Source organism: Oncorhynchus clarkii, chromosome 5 (assembly GCF_045791955.1).
Source record: "Oncorhynchus clarkii lewisi isolate Uvic-CL-2024 chromosome 5, UVic_Ocla_1.0, whole genome shotgun sequence".
Taxonomy (NCBI): Eukaryota; Metazoa; Chordata; class Actinopteri; order Salmoniformes; family Salmonidae; genus Oncorhynchus; species Oncorhynchus clarkii.
The window spans coordinates 21955079-21974319 of record NC_092151.1 but is presented as its reverse complement, the minus strand read 5'-3'; the positions used below and the strand labels follow the sequence as shown (position 1 = coordinate 21974319).

The following is a 19241-nucleotide window of genomic DNA, read 5'->3' as shown; positions in this document are numbered from 1 at the left end:
TCCTGCCAGTACTTTCACCAAAGCCACAGTGCGCATGCGATGCTATACCTTAGCGATGCCGTATATCCGCTCTCTTTCTCCGCCATTTTATGTCGCTTTTCTATTGTTCATAATTGAAGTTAGCAGGGGCGGCGGAGCAATTTACTGCGCATTAAAACATTTTTGGATATTGCTCAGTGGACATCAGCAAAATAGGGTAAAGGAGCAAGAATCCAAGGTCATCATAGAATACGACACACGTGGATTTTTCTCTCAGGGTTCGATCTCAACCTCGGTCGGAAAATATGATGGACGACGAAACACCCAAGACCCTGTATGTATGAATAGCGGCACGCTATTAGCTAGCCGAACGACTATTTATTTCAAGTATCAGTGCATCGGTCTTATGTGTCAATTGCATTTTCATATGATGTGGTTCATAATAATCATGTCAGTCATTTCTCTACCCCCCTGTTTATTAGCTAGCTAGGACTGAGCCAGCCCACTGGGTTTATGATGGAAATGCACTGGCTAATAGGCTAGTTAACTAACATGTCAGACGTGTCCATTTTTAAGACAAAGGCACTGTAGCCACCTATGCTGTAGAAGAGAGAACATTGTTGCAACTTGCATAATTGTCTCTAAAGCCGCCTTTTTAGATCTCAACATTTAGAGATATTGTGATGTTCTTGTTCGCCTATTGGTGTTAAATATACATTTAGCATATTTTGGTAATGTCATTTGAGGAAGACTAACGTTCGCATGATTAGCAGGATAACTAGCTATCTTGCTTACTAACTCTTGTCGACAGCATGCCGGGCCTCTAAATTAGCTTCAGTATCATGCTGAACAATGCTGTTGTCGTCAGCCTTATAAACGTTACATTTCTACACCGGTGTCCATACAGTATTCAAGAAAGCACAACCTAACTGCTAACGTTGGCTATCTAGCTATACCTACACTGCTCGGCATACATCAATGATCAATAATAGTCGGACATCAATGTGTTGCTGTTGGCTACCTACCATACCGCTACAAATCTGAGATTCAGATTGGGTATGCCAGCTAGCTAACCTGAATGTGTTAGTTGCAACTACGACACTGGCCATGCATGATAATGCACATATAGAAATTGTTGAATGCAATGTGAAAGCGCGGCCTAGTCCTCTCGGATGCCCAGATTCTGGGGCCTAGGCGCCTAATTTAGGAAATTCTAACTGAATGTTACTTACTCTATACATTTGTGTTAGTTTTTCTCGCGTTAGACACAAACTGCGACACTAACATAATCTGTCTTGAGAATGTTGCAAATATTATGTTCAGTAGCTGTAAAAGCCAGGTGTCTACTTTCCAAACAAAGCCGACTAACGTTACTTGACTGGTTTTGTATGGCACTGCCTTATGTTATGGTTTCAGTTTCACCTCAGTTGTCTTCATGTGGCCATTGTTGCTATATGGTGCCTTGCATGGGCTGGTATCCATTTTAAGATTTGAAATCCCAATATCTTAATTGTTAGCTGTGAGGTAGAATACACTGAGTTAAAGGGATAGTTCACCCCAAAATAAGAAACAATTCCAGACGGTTTATACCGCTGTACTTTGTCGATGGTGGTGAACTATCCATTTTAAATCCAGATCTTCACAACCACACTTCCTTGTCTATCAGGTAAGTGGAGCATTCGGAGTATCTTGTGTTTGCTGAGTTGAACCCAGGGTGTCCATGCTGATGTTTTGTCACTGTGCTGCAGGTATGTTGGGAACCTGTCCCGGGATGTGACTGAAGCCCTCATCATGCAGCTGTTTGGACAGATCGGCCCCTGCAAGAGCTGTAAAATGATAGTAGACGTGAGTCCTTCCTATTGGCTAGGAATTAACCTTCTCCAATCAGCTTCAACTCAGAATTACCACTGCACCATGTTTAGTCAGAACAAATGGGAGAGAATGTTTTGAAATGGAAAAACAAAGAGCATTATGATTAGACTTGGAGCTGGGTGTTATGGACCAAATCCATATTGCAATAAATTGCCTGAATTGTGGTGATGGCAATGAATAGGATAAGTTTATAATATTAATGTGCACTGCAGTTTTTGTAAATTATCATTTAAACTACTACTACTAGTTTGATGGTTCTAGGCACCAATTGTCCCATTAACAATCACCCATATTAGATCATTTATTTCATTTCAAACTTCACATTTATCTTGTAAATGCTACTTATCTTAATGAACAATATCAGCAAAATGCCTGCGATAAGTGATTGGTATGGTCTGTCGATCATTTTCGGTCTAACGTCCCATCTGTATTTGCACTCGTTGAGAGGGGTACCACTGCTTCAAAAACATTTTCTCTAGTTTTGTCCCTACTGAGCGCCGACCATGACTAGGGGCCTATTCAGTGGTCTGCAACACATTGCAGATAGGAATTTAATGTATAAAGCCTAAAGAAAAACAAATATGACCACACAATTCACTGTTCTACATGACAGAGGATGTCTGTCCTACACACTACTGCTTTATCTGGCACTCACTGAAAGTGACCCAGGACTCACTAGCCAAATTAGACAGAATAGCTTTGACCAGTAATAGTCAGCTGCCAGTTTAAGAACACATTGTACTGTTGCGAGTTTTTCTTCTGGGTTTGATTTACATTGAGTCTGTCAAGCTAAATAGAGGGAAGATTGTTTGGCCAATCTGTAAATGATGATGAATGATAATGGATTTGATTTGTATAGGCTAACTGGAGTATAAAATGCTTTACATTTGAATTGTTTTTATTTAATTAGGCAAGTCAGTTAGTAACAAATTCTTATTTAAGGAGGGAGACTCAACTAGACTGACATTTCACAAGGGTAGGATGAAACGGTGGGCAGGTCTGGTGTCAAAGGTAAAGTCCATGTTCCTGTCCCCTGTTCCCCCCCAGACGGCAGGTAATGACCCATACTGCTTTGTGGAGTTCTACGAACACAGGCACGCTGCCTCGTCACTCGCAGCCATGAATGGTCGTAAAATAATGGGTAAGGTAAGCTATCGTATCTACAGGGTGAGTCTGGTTGGGTCGGCTTGGGGAGGGGAAGGAGGAGAGGGTTGGCCTACTTGATGTAGGTCTGGAAAGGTCAGATTGGCGCAAGCAATATGGCGGCCCTATGAGGAATGGTTAGGGGTGGGGTTGATTTGGGACTGAGTCTCATTGACTGGGTATCACACTGAATCATGTTATCAGTTCAATCTCAACAGTTGACATTAAACATCAGGGAGTATGACATGCATGGAATGTTTCCTCATTGAGCAATAATACTGCAACACCAGAATTTATTATAATTTTTTAAATATAGGTAGGCTACATTTGAATGGTCTTGCAGCATTCCTTACAACGGTAGGCTACTTTGTTCTTCACCCCGAAATCTGTCTCCATTCCTCACATGTCTAATGATAGCCCAGATAAGACTACATATTCCACACAAATGTTGTGTAGATGCCATTTTTAAAATAAATTAGGATCAATCTGCAGGCCTCAATCTCTAATTAATGGGGAAGTTTGACATTGGCACCATCGAATTCAGTCATATTACATTCTTTCCCATTCATTTGGGTTTGAAGCCAGCAGATCTCGCAATGTAAATGAAACGTCTGGTTCATTTGACCTGGGGGAGATACTGAATGAAGGAGCGTGGATGACGGATTGCACTTGAATTCAAACTCTATGAAACTCCTGTTGATAAGATGTTATGGATTTATTTATTTTTTGCTAGCTACTGATTGGGCACCCTGGCCACCTCAGATTGGTTGTAGCTAATAGGCTTACTACTCTACATACTATTTAATCCTACTGGTAGAAACAGCTTCTGGACGTCACCCATGTACAGTTTCATGCTCAGAAGACAACTTGGCATAGGCAATTAATATTGGCAGCATGTCCAATGACTTTAAACCTGGTTGGGTTGTGTAATCTTTCTAAGTAGTGTCCCCCATTGACCGGTTTCAAATAACACTCCTATACTTCTACCCTTATTTTTCTGTACAATGTGTTCTTTTGCAAAAATCCTTTGCATAAAGAATCCAAATAATACTATTTATATCTTTAAAGACACATTCAGTTGAAAATATTTTATCCTCAACAGGTATTGAAGGACCATTTGAGGAGTAATACAAGTTCGTAAAATTCACTTGTTTGTAAGTCCCTTGTTATTTGGACCTTTTTTTAACTTCCTAGACGTTTTGTTCCAAATTTGATTGATTAGACGGTGAGACTGAATTGTGACGTAGTCTGAGTGTGACCAGGCTTTCCCTCTATCACTGGTGTGACTACAACAAGCCCTCTAATAGGCTGACAGACGCGTGCTGTACAAGTAAGGCTTGCTTTTCACCCCTCTTTCCATCCCCCTCTATCTTTTTCTCTTTCCATCTCTTTCTCTTCTTTAGGAGGTCAAGGTGAACTGGGCCACAACCCCTAGCAGCCAGAAGAAAGACACAAGCAGTGAGTACTATCTCTATTTATACTTTGACATGTACTGTACCTAACTGTGTTAAAGGAGTAGTGCCTATATAAAGCATGGAAACTTAATAATTATTCAAATGTGGCTAGACTTTGTGTATGGGGCATTTAGAGCACACTTGTGTTATCCAAGATTATTCCAAGAATCGTTAGCATGGCTGCCTAAAATGAGCTGACTTTTTGTCATCTTCAAAAATGTTTTATACACATGGTTCTGTTTGCGTTCAGATCACTTCCATGTTTTCGTTGGAGACCTCAGTCCTGAAATCACCACGGATGACATCAAGGCTGCTTTCGCCCCCTTTGGGAGGATATCGTGAGTGTTCTCTGTTTCTCCCTACCCCAGTTGTTCTCTGTTTCTCCCTACCCCAGTTGTTCTCTGTTTCTCCCTACCCCAGTTGTTCTCTGTTTCTCCCTACCCCAGTTGTTCTCTGTTTCTCCCTACCCCAGTTGTCTCTGTTATGCTTATTCAAAAACACGACAAAGATCTGTTCCTTCAATCGTGAATGTTATTGATTGAACACGAGAACAAGCTGTATTCGCAGCATTCATCTGTAAAATATGTTCTCTACAGGTCTTTTTGGAGTATGTCTCTCAACAAGCAGCTAATGAAATACTAATCACAGCACTTCATAGTATCATACTTATCATCCAGTGCTTTACAGCAACGTGGGGCCGAAACCTCCCTGGACAGAAACCCAGTTAGTTGGTGGCAGGGAAAAGCTTCCTAGAAACACAGATGGATCAGTTGGCAGAGGCCATAACTTCCTGTTGTCTTGCTAACAGTAGTCTCTGTCCACAGTGATGCTCGGGTGGTGAAAGACATGGCTACTGGCAAATCTAAAGGCTATGGCTTTGTGTCCTTCTTCAACAAATGGGTGAGTGCCCGCCCCCTCCCAACCTCCATTTACTGTGCTGCATCTGGGGTTTGTGGCTTGCAAGAAATCATTAGCATCGGAGCAGTGTGAGACTCCATTCCTTTTTTGTGTCCCCCCTCAGACGTCACCCAGCAATGTTTAGCCACTTTGAGCTATTGAGTTTACATGGGTGAAGACAAGATTTAGATTCTATGTTACACCATTATTACTATCACTATGCATAATAAATGGTATGCCTTTATGTGTAGGATGCAGAGAATGCCATCCAACAGATGGGAGGTCAGTGGTTGGGAGGACGGCAGATCAGGACTAACTGGGCCACCAGGAAGCCCCCTGCGCCCAAAGCCACCTACGAGAGTGAGTTAGACACAACAGTCTAAAGAAGGACTCGCGCGCACACCTGCTGGCATCCGATTTGGGGAAAAATGTATGAAAAAAATGGCAGATTTTTTCATTCATGTTTTAAATCAACCTTCTCCCCTGTGGAGCAGCAAACACCAAACACCTGTCGTTTGAAGAGGTTGTGAACCAGTCCAGTCCCAGCAACTGTACCGTCTACTGTGGAGGTGTCACAACAGGCCTCACAGGTCAGAACCTTAAGACAATCTGTACTAAGGAAGTCACAACATAACTTGCAGGTTATTTAGATGGAATATGTGATGTCATTGGTGACCCCATCCTTACTGATGTACCTTGTTTCCAGAGCAACTGATGAGGCAGACCTTCACCCCCTTCGGTCAGATCATGGAGATCCGAGTTTTCCCAGACAAAGGCTACTCATTTGTGAGGTAAGTCCATGCACATTGTCTACAGAATACACTGTTACAGAATCCCGTATTCCCACAGAGTAACCCAGAATCACAGCAAAACCTGGTCATCTCTAGGTGAAAACGTGGAACTTTTCACTGCTGACCAGGTGTCTGCATCTCTAGTTCGATGGGAAGAGCCCTGATGGTGACCTTGAAGTTGTTCGGGAGATTTTTACTCTCACCTGCGTCTCTCCCTGGTATAGGTTCAACTCCCACGAGGGAGCGGCCCACGCCATAGTGTCAGTGAACGGGACGTCCATAGATGGTCACGTGGTGAAGTGTTACTGGGGGAAAGAAACCACAGACATGGTCAGCCCCATGCAGCAGGTACAGATGCCTCAGGTAAGACCACAGGTAACAGCACTTCCTTTCTCATACAACATCCTTTACACTCTCTTAGATATAATACATGTGTAATAACATGGATATGATATACACATGGATATGATGTACACGTGTCATAACATATCTACGATATACACGTGTAATAACATATCTACATACTCAGCTTTAGGGGCTTGATGTAGCAGTTGCCCATAAGCACAGAGCAAAGTGGGCTATCTAAGTAAACAGAAAAACATAGTAGACCCATTTTGATCTAATAGTTCATCAATTACATAGTTTGAACCCTAAGTGTTGTCTCCACAGCAGAACAAAATAGGTTTTGCAGCGCAGCCCTACGGCCAGTATGCCCAATGGTACGGTAACGCCCAGCAGATTGGCCAATACGTCCCAAACGGGTGGCAGGTGCCCACCTACGGAGTCTATGGACAGGCCTGGAACCAGCAGGGATTCAAGTGAGTACTTGTGGACTCCTAGAGGGAAGGGAACAAGGTGTTTGAAGGAAATGCAGCCCAGATGTCAGGAGACTTGTATAACATTTCAGCCCAGATGTTGGGAGGAGACTTGTTTAACATTTGTGGCCCTTGAAGATGAATCTGAACTTCTTGTTCATGTCGTTGCTCTCTCTCTTCATCCCTCTCATGACCTTTACCCTCCTGCCCTTTAACCATCACCGATTTTGGGTTTACACCTTTCTCTCCCCATCCTTCACCTATCCTCTAACCTCCATGTTGTCTCTGTGTAGCCATTTACAGGCGGGTGCAGGGTGGACAGGCGTGGGAGCCGTCAGTAATGGTGGTGTGGTGGAGCCTGGACAGGGAGTCAATGGGACTGTGCTGGCCAACCAGTCCGGCATGGGCACCGCTGGCTACCACACCCACTGATCAGCGTTGGCCTGGCGGCCCAGAGTCGGCCTCCTACCCTCCACAACAGGGATCCTATACAGGGGGTGGGGGGCCAACATGTGCCCTGTCTTTTACAACATGATTAAGAACTCTATGACGGGGAGGGGGGGGGGTTCCCCTGTCCGTCCCCCCCACCCAACCTGGTTTTTACATGTAAGTTTTATGGTGGAGAAGAGGAGGAAACGCTTGTGTGTCATTGGCGATAGAGTTGCCCAGTTGCCCAGTCCTGGTATATAAGATACACACGTGTGTGTGTGTGTGTATACAGTACCAGTAAAAAGTTTATTCCAGTGTTTTTCTTTATTTGTACTATTTTCTAGATTGTAGAATAATAGTAAAGACATCAAAACTATGAAAAAACACACATGGAATCATGTAGTAACCAAAAAAGTGTTAAACAAATCAAAATACATTTTTATATTTGAGATTGTTCAAATTAGACACCATTTACCTTGACAGCTTTGCACATTCTTGGCATTCTCTCAACCAGCTTCATGAGGAATGCTTTTCCAACATTCTTGAAGGAGTTCCAACATGCTGAGCACTTGGCTGCTTTTCCTTCACTCTGCGGTCCAACTCATCCCAAACTATCTCAATTGGGTTGAGGTCGGGTGATTGTAGAATCCAGGTCATCTCATGCAGCACTCATCACTCTCCTTCCTGGTCAAATAGCCCTTACACAGCCTGGAGGTGTTGAGGTTTTCCTGTTGAAAACAACTTAGTCCCAATAAGCGCAAACCAGAAGGGATGGCGTATCGCTGCAGAATGCTGTGATAGCCATGCTGGTCAAGTGTGCCTTGAATTCTAAATAAATCAGACAGTGTCACCGGCAAAGCACCATCACACCTCGTCCTCCATACTTCACAGGGGAACCACACATGCAGAGATCATCCGTTAACCTACTCTGCATCTCACAAAGACACTGCTGTTGGAACCAAAAATCTAATTTGGACTCATCAGACCAAAGGAAAGATTTCCACCGATCTCATGTCCATTGGTCGTGTTTCTTGGCCCAAACAAGTCTCTTCTTATTGGTGTCCTTTAGTAGTGGTTTCCTTGCAGCAATTGGACCATGAAGGCCTGATTCACACAGTTTCCTCTGAACAGTTGATGTCTGTTACTTGAACACTGTGTAGCATTTATTTGGGATGCAATTTCTGGGGCTGGTAACTAATAAACTTATCCTCAGTAGCAGAGGTAATTCTGGGTCAACCATTCCTCTGACGGTCCTCAAGAGAGTCAGTTTCATCATTGCGCTGGATGGTTTTTGCGACTGCACTTGAAGAAACTTTCAAACTTCTTGAAATTTTCCGCATTGACTGACCATGTCTTAACGTAATGATGGACTGACATTTCTCTTTGCTTATTTGAGTTTTTCTAGCCATAATATGGACTTTGTCTTTTACCAAATAGGGTTATCTTCTGTATACCACCCCTACCTAGTCACATCACAACTGATTGGCTGAAAGGCATTTAGAAGGAAAGAAATTCCACGTGACTACCTCATGAAGCTGGTTGAGAGAATGCCAAGAGGGTGCAAAGCTGTCATCAAAGCAAAGGGTAGCTAATTTGAAGAATGTAAAATATATGTTTTCTTTAACACTTTTTTTTGTTGTTGCTTACTACATGATTCCATATGTGTTATTTCATAGTTTTGATATCTTCACTAGTCTATAATGCAGAAAATAGTAAAACAAAAAAAACAACTGGAATGAGTAGGTGTCTGAACTTTTGACTGGTACTGTATACATGCGTACACACACCCTACAACTGACTCATGAATCAAAGGACTATGCCATTTTTAATTAAAGTACTATTAAATGATAAAGACATATTTTGGACTTGCTTTTTCTCGTTGGTTTGTTTTGAACGATTTCCACTGCTGATATCGTTAAGAAACGAGCTTTGCCTTTTTTTTTTTTCTTTGGGGGGGACTGTCATTTTAAAGAAATGTTTAAATCAATGACTCCATGGAATCATGTGAAATGTAAGAACCTTTTTGTTTTTTATGTTTATAAAAAACGAATCAAATGGATGTCAACTGTTGTATTTTTTTAAAAATCTCAATATCTCAACTAAGAAACAATTGCAGGGATTACTGCCACTGTTCTTCTTTCTTTTAAAGGCAGACAAATATTGCACAATACTATTACTTAGTTACCTTTTCACAAAATTTGATGTTACACAAATTCTAGGTATTTTGAATTGTTTTGCATTCCACTTTTTTCCTGTTGAAACTTTTGTTTTAGGAGGGCGTACGTACGTATAATGTTTTGTATGTAAATAACCAAACAAAGTCTGTTCAACTGTTCTGACGCTGTATAAAGAGGAAGAAACCTCATGTTAATTATGGAAGCTTGCTTGCTTTTTGACGGCCAGGGCTGGGGATTTAAACTAGACTGGGGCATATTAGCATCACTGCTAATTGCTGGTCCATTACAATGTAGGGACAGTGCAACATTTGATTCTTCCAGGGGCCTGAGGAGAGCGAACGGCAGTGCAAAAATGATCTATACTGAAAAGTAATGTAGAATGAAAGTTATTCTGTGTATACAACCTAAATATTGAACTTTTTGGTGTTTTTTTATGACAAAGTAGTAAATAGTTACCAAACGTAAAAAATGAAACTTGAATGGATCATAATTTTGCACTGTGCCCCCCCCCCCCCCCCCCCCCCCATGGACTTGTTTAAATAATACAGTTGGATGAGACCCATTGTGTTGCCTTACTTTGAGTTAATTTAATTTTAACCAACCAATTTATCATAGAGTAGGCAGTGCCTAAGGATAGACCTTATGTTTTGGGGGTGGGGTTATGTTGCTGATGCTATAACGTGTTCTTGCTTTGTCCCATTAAAATGCTGATGCTTATAAACATTGCTTGCGGAAACGGATCATATTTCTATCTCCATCACACTTTTTGTTACTGTGTTTTTACAGGCTTGAGTTGAGAGTATTGTGAGAGGTGGTCCAGTCTTACAACGAAATGTTTTTTTTGTTTACAATGAGCTTTCCTACTTGTAGTATTCAGATCCATTGATTTTTGTCATCAGATAACACGTTTTGTAAGTAACAGAAACTGGAATTACAAGAGCAGGGCAGGCCTACATACATTACATACACTGTGTTTGAATTTCTGATCTACAGGTATGAACAACATAGAAACTACATGTCACTTGATTCTCTTCTCTGAAAAGGCCTTTCATCTCGGCCATGTGACCAACACCAGTAATGTATATACGCTGCCTTCACTTGCTAGTCGGAAATATCCGATTTACTAACTGGTTGAACACGCCAACCAGATAACTTGGGACATTTCCGACTTGCTATCTAGATCTGAATAGCACGTGAACGTGGCAACAAACATTGTATTGCTGATGCTATGTAGTGACCATTTGAGTGGCTTTGAAGCCACTGGTCAGCCATATTTTCACTCCCCAGTAGGAGCAGTCCTCCATAGGAATGCATTTTGTAATATGACCTTTATTTAACTAGGCAAGTCATTTGAGAACAAATTTGTATTTACAATGACTGGGAACAGTGGGTTAACTGCCTTGTCATTCTGCCCCTGAACAACAACAAAACTAACATTGACCAAAAACATATATACTTTAAGGACTTTTATATTTTTATGTATAGCTCACAATTTAAAAGCATTTGAATGAAGGTGTCTGTAATAGAATAAACGTGGCAAAAAACAATGTAGTCATTAAATGCATTTCTATAGAGCTCGCCAGTTTGTAGTCCTAAAACCCGGAAATTAGTTACCTCTGGTTCCTTCAGCGAAAAATGAATGGGGAAAGAATAGGGGTTTGGGGATAAATGTCGAAAATAAGGTCTGAGGTTATCACTAGTTTGAGATTATATACCTTTTGTTCTATGAGATGTCAATAAATTAACCCGACCTTTTTGTATTATGAAGCCTTATGTGCCTTTTTAAATTACATAAATGCTTCAAAATTAACAAAAAGGATGCTCTTCATTTATCTGATGAAGATAATCCTAGAACAAAATGTTTAAGATTTTATAAAGCCATATTCGGACAGAATACATTTTACTGGGGAGCTCAGGTAATGTAATTATGTCCACGAGCACGAATCACCACATCCCTAATTTAGTTTTGTCCGAACTGCCATGTCAGTCATTTTTATTTGTCAGGAAGGTTATTTCCCCAGCTGCAAAAACCTACTGTTTTTCGGCAAACTCCAAATTCTTCTGATAATATTTATCCCGGCGAATCGTCATCCCTGTGTTTTTAGGGATTATTACAGAGTTTAACTGGTGCTGCACCCAGTTTGGGTATGAACATGGGGAGCATATTTATGCTTAAAACAAAGCGCTATGCACTAGCCTACATATGAATGATCTGTTTTGTCACATTTAAACCTTTCTAGTGCCATACTTCTCTTTTAAAATATGACGTGGACGATATTGTGCCAATAAATTGATACATTGCTAAATACGTCAGGTCTGCATAGGTTACCGTTTATGGTTATTATTGATACGCATTTTTATTTTTGACTTTCTCCGAATTGAAGGCCATTAAACCAATATTAGATTATCCCTAGACATTTAAAATATCTTCACGCCTAGAAGAGCCTCTGAGTTTCCGTCATAATGGTCAATTGAGAATGAGAAAACACCCCAAAATTACAGAGCAGTTTGGTAAAACTAATCCCCTCCTAATCGTCCACTGAAAAAACGGACATGTTGGGGTTATTATTACATAACCGACGTTCTATAGTAATACTAGTTCCATGAGAGTATGGCTTAAACCTGTTTTTACCACCACATTTATTTTCAGCATATATCCAAAAACACCATTCATATCCGCATAGGCTTTGTCCAGTGAACCTTTGTGGAGTTAGAACAATGAGCTAGTAATAGATCTTTGCTATCTGTGGAGTTAGTGCTATCAAAAATACGCCATTACTATTTTACAACCGTGGGGGAGTACCAAGATGGACGTGCGGTGAGTTAAACATCTACTTTATGTATAAGTCATTGTCCAACACCCTACCCAATCAGGATGCTCGTTACAGGCGCAATGCGGAGACACGGATGTAAGGAGGAATGGCGACGGTCGAGGAGAAGAGGAGGTTTGTGTATGAAAACTGGAACGACCATACAGCACCAGGATTATAGGTAGTGAAAAAAACACAGGTATGCGTTCAGCTGTAACCAATCATGGTTCAAACACAGGCGTGGAGCAGTAGATTGCGATGCGTCTGGTATAATTATGGACGCATTTTACGCACCGTTATTGTTCACTTCAGGAACAATGTCATCCTACATAAATTTGCTTTTCTATTCCTTTCTTATCAAAGTTACATGTGTTGAAAAGTAACCGTTTTTTTATGATAAATTATTTGTTATTTTGTATTAAAAAACCCCCACTTATTTCTGATTACATAAGGAAACGCGAAAAAGACCTACAAAGGCTTGACTGGAACAAAAGATTGCATTATGGCCTAAGTTATTTTTTGATCACATTGATTACAGTAATATCTACTTGCTGAAATTAGATCAGGCTGTATCGGTTCTCTTTTCAGACCTACTCTGTCTTCCAGACTTCAGGCCAACTGCCAGTGGAGACCGGCTGCCCAAATGGAGTCTGGTGTGGCAGTAACCTCACCTCCTGCATCGGTGGTTGCCCCTACACCCCACAACCTTTGCTCAAAGCAGAGAGAGAGTAGCAAGAAGACTGCTACCAGCACCAACCCCTCCTTTCTGTCCAATCTGGGCAAGCCCACCCTACGAGGGATCAGGAAGTGTCCCCAGTGTGGCGTTTTCAACGGCACCCGTGGGCTCAGCTGCAAGAACAAGGCTTGTGGAATTGTCTTCAGAGATGGGGGGGCTGTGGGGGGAGGCAGAGGGGCCAAGAGAGGGGCGATGGAGGTGGTGCGGGTGGTGATTGACGGAGGAGGGGAAGATGAAGAGGGAGATGAAGGAAGATGTGGTGAATCCTCAGGTGGAGGTGTGCAGGTGTTCTCTGTCTGTCAGCGAGTGAGAGGGGTGGGAGCGGCTGCAACACAGCGGGGGTTCATAGAGCTTGTCCCCACGGATACGGCCATTGCCACGAGTGAAGGGGCGACTCTGCTGACCCGGGTCAACATGGGCCGCTGCTTCCTGCCCACCTGCCGCCATGCCAACGGTCAAAGGTCAGGCCAGAGCCAGTCACAGCAGGCAGCTGTTCTGACCAACCCCCCCTCCAAGCATGGCTTGTCTAACTCCGTCACTCCCTGTGTCCACGTGAAGCAGGCCATGGAGTGCCAGGCGCAGGCCACCCCTCTCCCCCTGAAGAGCTCTATCCTGGAGGGGCTTCAGGCCTCAGCCGAGGCCAGGGAAGAGCTCTGGAGGTTAGCTACTGAGTCCCCGGGACCCCTGGTTCAGCGGGTGAACAAAGATACTCTGGTGGTGAAATGTCACAGTGGACCAAGTCATCCTCTGGGGCTGCTGCACCTAACTGTAGGCGCGGGGGGGTCTGCTGTTGGGGGGAAGGGGAAGGGGAAGGTCAGAGAGGGGGCTGTGTTTCAGTGTTCCTGTCAAGGGGGTGTCAGAGGAGGTACGGCAGGGGGAAGAGTGGCCGTGGAAACCTCCCAGAATGGGGATGGGGAGGTGAGAGGGTCCTCAGGTGGCGTCTCCTCTGGTGTCTTACCTGACTCCACCTCTCGGCCTGGTGCTGATGCTGGCCTTGCAGCTCCATACCTCTGTCTCCACTTCTATGCCTGTGTTTGCGCCTTCAGCAGCGACGAGAAACTGGCCTCAGAGTTCACAGGTTTCCTCAACTACAGCTCCAATGGTAGGTCCCTAGGAGAGGGATTGATGTGTGTGGTCTTTGTGTAATATTTCATGGTGTATGTATGTGTTCACTGCAGTACCTGTAGGAGACTCTGTTGTCATCTGTACTACAGGTGTACAACAGAATGCTGACTGCACAGTCCTCTGTGGCTCCAGCCCACCTCAGCTGCCTGAACCAATCACCGCTCACAAAACCAAGAGACTCCGCCTGGAAGAGCACCTCATTGGTGAGCTGCCCTGTCAATCACACTGTTCATCCTATAGAAGTGCGAGTGCCTCATCATGAAAATAGGATCTTTTTTATGTTCTTTGAAATCTGCCTGAGCACAATTTTTTTCTCTCGATCTGTCCTGCTCTGTGATCATCTATCCTCTTTTTCCTCTGTCACTCCTTTCTTCTTCATTTTCCCCTGTAAGTCCCTCCTTCCTTCTCTCTCCTCCCTCCATTCAGCTGTATGTCCTGTAGGGTGGGTAGGGGTAGGATGGGTAGAGGAGGCCTTGTCAGAGGAAACCTCCTGGTCATTGTGCTCCTGTTTCTATTGGGCTCAAGAACGCAGGTGCAGCCTGCCTGCCTCCTTTCTCTCTGTCGCTCTGTGTCTCAACCACTGCCTCTGTCCTGTCCATCTGTCCTCCCTTTCTGTCTCTCACGGCCTTTCTCACTGCCTTTCTGCCCCTTAACGGTATCCAATAAACCACAGATTCTTGAGCATTAAAAGGTCATATTATATTATTCTATCTCTTTTAATTAATTATGACTTGTGTGTGTGTCAGGGAGCAGTCAGCCTGTGGATGAGAGCCTGGTGACCCTGGGCTTCCAGCAGTGGCTAGCCAGCGTTACAGAGAGGATCCACCTGACCATGCACTACCAGTTTGATGGTAACACACACACACACACACACACACACACACACACACAGCCCTCCGTGCCTCTGTGTTTGTCTAATTGACGATGATGATAAAGATGTTGTTGTCTCCAGGTCAGCCGGAGCCTCTGGTGTTCCACATCCCCCATGTGTTCTTCAACGCCCTGCAGTATCGTCTGTCCCTGGGCTCCAAGAAGAGACGGCTGCCTAATGCTACCTCAGGTAACCCTTAACCCTAACCACAACCCAACGCCATCCCGAATTCAACTATAGTGAGCTACAAAAGTACTGGGACAGTGATCCTTGTTTGTTGTTGTTTTGGTTCTGTACTTCAGCACTTTGGATTTTAAATGACACAATGACCATGAGGTTAATGTTCAGACTGTCAGCTTTAATTTGAGGGTACCAATACTTTTGGTCCCCTGAAATGGGGGCAGTATGTACCAAAAGTGTCATAATTTCTAAACTGTTTCCTACCATATGGATGAAAATACCTTCAAATTAAAGCTGACAGTCTGCGCTTAACCTCATAGTCATTGTATCATTTAAAATGCTGGAGTACAGAACCAAAACAACAACAACAAATTGTCACTGTCCCAGTACTTCTGGAGCTCACTGTATAACGCTTCAAATGAGCCTACTCTAACCCTAACAGCCTCGGACACCCAGGCTGCGTTTACATTGTTCCCAACTCCTGGGGAAGGAACTTGTCAGCCGAAAGATGCCAAAAATACGGTGGATTCTAGATGAATGCTAGTGACACATTGCCACCTATCAAATCAATCAAACATTTTGATTGGGTGGAGCTCCAAACAGAGGTTATGTTTCTAAAACATTTTCTGACTTGCAACAGGCTAACTAGCATACGATACAAAAAAGAAGGCAGAATAGGCTACTAAAATGTTGTCTAACCGGTAGGAAAAGAGGCACAATCAAAACTAGGAAAAAACAACTAATTTGAATTTCTACTCTGAGACAATCAAATGCGAGCTTTAACAGCCTGCACTCCCATTCAAATGCAAAATCCAATACTGAAGTTCTCCAGACCAATATTTGAGTCATCAAGATGAGATTTGGAAAGATGGCCTCACGAGACTAACCCTAATGCAACTACAGGTAAACCTTAACCCAACACCAAACATGACACTAAAGTAACCACCAGTTTTAGGCTGAGTTACGAGGGAAACATGTTTTGTTGTCTTATCTTTTTGTTTTCTTTGGTCAGCGTTTGTGAGGAATGATGATCTGCACCATGGCTCCTTCCCCAAGTACACCTGGCACATCACCAACCTGATGCAGGTGAAACGCATCTTCGACACCCCAGAGGTCAGCTCCGTCTTCTTCACTCCTCCCCATCTCCCTCCTTCATCTCATCCACTCACACGGTCTTCAGACTGCTCGTGTCATGTATTTAACACAGGGTGTTGGTATGTTTTGGTCTTAGTCACTCTGTGACTTTCTATCTCACCATGCATCCTTCTCCCACTCTCTGTCTTCCTCTGTCTGTCTAGCTGCCCCTGGAGTTGAGCCAGAGTTTTGTGAAGAACAGTGATGGTTCCTACTCTCCGTTCCGCTGCCCTGAGCCTCTTCATCCTCACCCCACTGAGGGCTACAGCCGGACGGACAGATCCCAGGCCATACGACCCCTGGAGCTACGCACCTTTCTCCAAGTCGGTCAGTGTGTGTGTGTGTGAGAGAGAGAGAGAGAGAGAGAGCTGGGCTGGACTGCTATGTGTGATGTCATATGATCTGATTTGTTGTGATCACCACAGGACTGTGTACAGCGGATCAGAAGGATCCCACTCCCTTTGTGATCGAGTGGATCCCAGACATCCTGCCTCGCTGTCGCGTCGGAGAGCTCCGCATCCGCTTCCAGTATGGTCACCAGCACGGAGGACAGACGGAATACTGTGATGGAACGCAGAGACGCACCGGAGCGGGAGGGGGGACAGAGAGGGGGGGTTGCAAGTCATCATCAGAGACCTCCCTTCCCAAATAAAAAGTTCCACAGGCAACTGTCCCATGAGAAATCACTGGAGGATCTGTTAGTTAATAGTTCTGGGAATTATGAAAGTCTAGAGCATTGTTTTTAGATAGAGGGAGATGAAGGGGGACCAGTTTTTAGAGAGAGAATTGGGGGGGGGACATTTTGAGAGAAGGAAAGAAGAGATGTGAAAGAGTGCTGCTGATGGCCAAGAATTGTATTTTTTATATCACTGTTTGCACACTCTGTTTGCACACTCTTCTCCCAAAGTTACCCTATGTCCCTTCCATTGCAGCTAACATGGATTTGTGTTAATTCACACTATTACATGACTTATATGTATCAAATCGCAGGCGCTTGATAACATTAGCTACTCTGCAGAGAAGTAGCATCTGAATGTAATATCAAGTCATTGAGTTAATCAAATGACAAACGTGTGTGAGGCTTATGTGTGTGTCTGAAGGATTGTAAATGAATGACATCTGATTGAATACCCTTTGCATGTGTGTGTGCATTTATAAGTGGTGTATAATGAATAAGAACTTTCTGGTGTGTAGTGATCTAATTCACTGTCGAGTAGAAAATGTACATTTGTGCCCGTAGTTACTGAATAACATAATGGTTTGTTGTCTTTTTGTTTGTTTGTAGTGTAGATTAATACATTTATTGACTTTGAGAATCGACAGTCTTTCTTCTCTGAAAATCCACTTTTTCTATTTCTTAGCTTCGCTCCCTCCCATCCTTTACTGACTTATTTTACTGATTAAAGAGTGTGCACACTTGTGTCTTAGATGTTGCTTTTTTTTCTGCCAAAGTGTTGAGCTTAGTCTTTGTCCACCAGGTGGTGACATTGGCTAACAATTTCACACCAGTGTTCTACAAACTGGACTAGTGCCAACAGAAGAGAGAAATTATGTTTTGCTTTATAGAAACGTAACTGTCCAATGTTTGGCCATGGCTCCATTCCCCGATGAACAGACAGCTCACTTCAATTACACACTCCTTCTCAGGATATTATCATAACCACACAGTCTCAGAATAAGATCCACTTTTACATGAACTAATTGATTCAGTTAATGCTCCTTAGTGAACCACATGCCAAATTAGTGATGTACGGAGTAGGAGGAGGACATTAGTGTATCAGAGGTGTGTGGGTGTCAGAACATCGATGGCTCCCGGCCCTATTTGTCCTCCCTCTCAGACCCCCGGGAGACAACCTCCACAAGTGTGTGACACTAAGCGAGAGAAGAGAAACATCCTGTTTGACAGCATGAAAGCGAGCTTGAAAGTTGGATGAGGATGAAGGAGCGGGCTGGAAAGAGGGAGAGGGAGGGAGGGAGGGAGAGAATTACATTGGTAAAAGAATTGGAGCGAAGGCCACATGTCAAGTAGAATATGATTCAAATCTCAGGGTCACAAAATTATTTTAGCCGGTGCGCAGTGTGTGTTTGTGTGCGCACTAGTGTGTATGTGTCCCTTAATGATGGAATGTTGAGGAGCCAGCGCTCTGTGACTGTGTGTGTGCGTGTGTGTCTCTGTGTCTGTCAACGCCAGCCTACAGACACACTGAGACGACAGCTCTCTCTTAGCCTTGTTCTTCTCAATTACAGAGAAAATGAGTGTCAGTCTGCGCCTAAGCTATATAGTACACGGCTAAGGGTAAAAAACACAATAGAATCCAAAGGGTGCTCACACTCAAACCATATAGGGAAAACCTGCAGGTGGTCGAGATGGAGATACTGTACATATTTATATTATTTAATACATGTTCAGGTACTACGTGCAACATTTTTTACACTTCCTTTGGACACTCCCTCTAGGTCCGTCAGCTTAGTCCAATCCAAGATGGGGAGCGAGCAAGTGCAGACTTCAGAGAGAGGAGTATTGAGACTTGAGATTCACCCACAGTCTAATTAAAGAACACTGAGACAATGAAGTAATTAGCAGATGTCAATCAGTACCTCTGAGACTCAAAGGATCACTTAACTACTGACCTCTAAGGCCTGGCTGTCAATCATTAAACCAACCAACCCAATCACACATCACTCACCTGCCAATACCACCTACTCTCCCTCCCTCCCTCCCTCCCTCCCTCCCTCCCTCCCTCCCTCCCTCCCTCCCTCCCTCCCTCCCTCCCTCCCTCCCTCCCTCCCTCACTGCCCTCTTTCTCTCTCTCTCCACCCTTCTCCCC

General features: G+C 43.5%; 2 protein-coding genes across 7 annotated transcripts; both read left to right on the top strand.

Annotated features, from left to right (window-relative positions):
* Positions 1 to 27: 27 nt before the first annotated feature.
* On the top strand, positions 28 to 10283 carry LOC139408522 (cytotoxic granule associated RNA binding protein TIA1-like). 4 transcript variants are annotated; one of them, XM_071152508.1, is made up of 12 exons: positions 28 to 313; positions 1728 to 1824; positions 2899 to 2997; positions 4398 to 4452; positions 4699 to 4786; positions 5273 to 5348; positions 5597 to 5705; positions 5840 to 5935; positions 6052 to 6136; positions 6361 to 6499; positions 6809 to 6954; positions 7245 to 10283. In XM_071152508.1, exons 1-12 carry the CDS (start codon positions 285 to 287, stop codon positions 7381 to 7383), a joined length of 1158 nt encoding a protein of 385 aa, XP_071008609.1. In that variant the 5' UTR covers positions 28 to 284; the 3' UTR covers positions 7384 to 10283. The 4 variants fall into 4 exon arrangements, with proteins under 4 accessions (XP_071008609.1, XP_071008607.1, XP_071008605.1 ...); XM_071152506.1 differs by having other exon boundaries at positions 45 to 313; positions 6806 to 6954; XM_071152504.1 differs by having other exon boundaries at positions 47 to 313; positions 6361 to 6511; positions 6806 to 6954.
* Positions 10284 to 12441: 2158 nt separating this feature from the next.
* LOC139409898 (uncharacterized protein C2orf42-like) lies at positions 12442 to 17840 on the top strand. Of its 3 annotated transcripts, none has more exons than XM_071155303.1 (8): positions 12442 to 12566; positions 12956 to 14205; positions 14318 to 14431; positions 14975 to 15079; positions 15181 to 15288; positions 16292 to 16392; positions 16578 to 16740; positions 16839 to 17840. In XM_071155303.1, exons 2-8 carry the CDS (start codon positions 13011 to 13013, stop codon positions 17063 to 17065), a joined length of 2013 nt encoding a protein of 670 aa, XP_071011404.1. In that variant the 5' UTR covers positions 12442 to 12566; positions 12956 to 13010; the 3' UTR covers positions 17066 to 17840. The 3 variants fall into 3 exon arrangements, with proteins under 3 accessions (XP_071011404.1, XP_071011402.1, XP_071011401.1); XM_071155301.1 differs by having other exon boundaries at positions 12450 to 12566; positions 12974 to 14205; XM_071155300.1 differs by having other exon boundaries at positions 12509 to 12548; positions 12974 to 14205.
* Positions 17841 to 19241: the final 1401 nt, after the last annotated feature.

Excerpts from the sequence above, each read along its gene's own strand:
- LOC139408522 (XM_071152504.1), top strand. The coding sequence starts at position 285 with ATGATGGACGACGAAACACCCAAGACCCT. Across the intron at positions 314-1,727 it reads GACGAAACACCCAAGACCCT|GTATGTTGGGAACCTGTCCC; the intron begins GTATGTATGAAT and ends ACTGTGCTGCAG. Across the intron at positions 6,137-6,360 it reads AAAGGCTACTCATTTGTGAG|GTTCAACTCCCACGAGGGAG; the intron begins GTAAGTCCATGC and ends TCCCTGGTATAG.
- LOC139409898 (XM_071155300.1), top strand. The coding sequence starts at position 12,511 with ATGAAAACTGGAACGACCATACAGCACCAGGATTATAG. Across the intron at positions 14,206-14,317 it reads CCTCAACTACAGCTCCAATG|GTGTACAACAGAATGCTGAC; the intron begins GTAGGTCCCTAG and ends TCTGTACTACAG. Across the intron at positions 16,393-16,577 it reads GCATCTTCGACACCCCAGAG|CTGCCCCTGGAGTTGAGCCA; the intron begins GTCAGCTCCGTC and ends CTGTCTGTCTAG.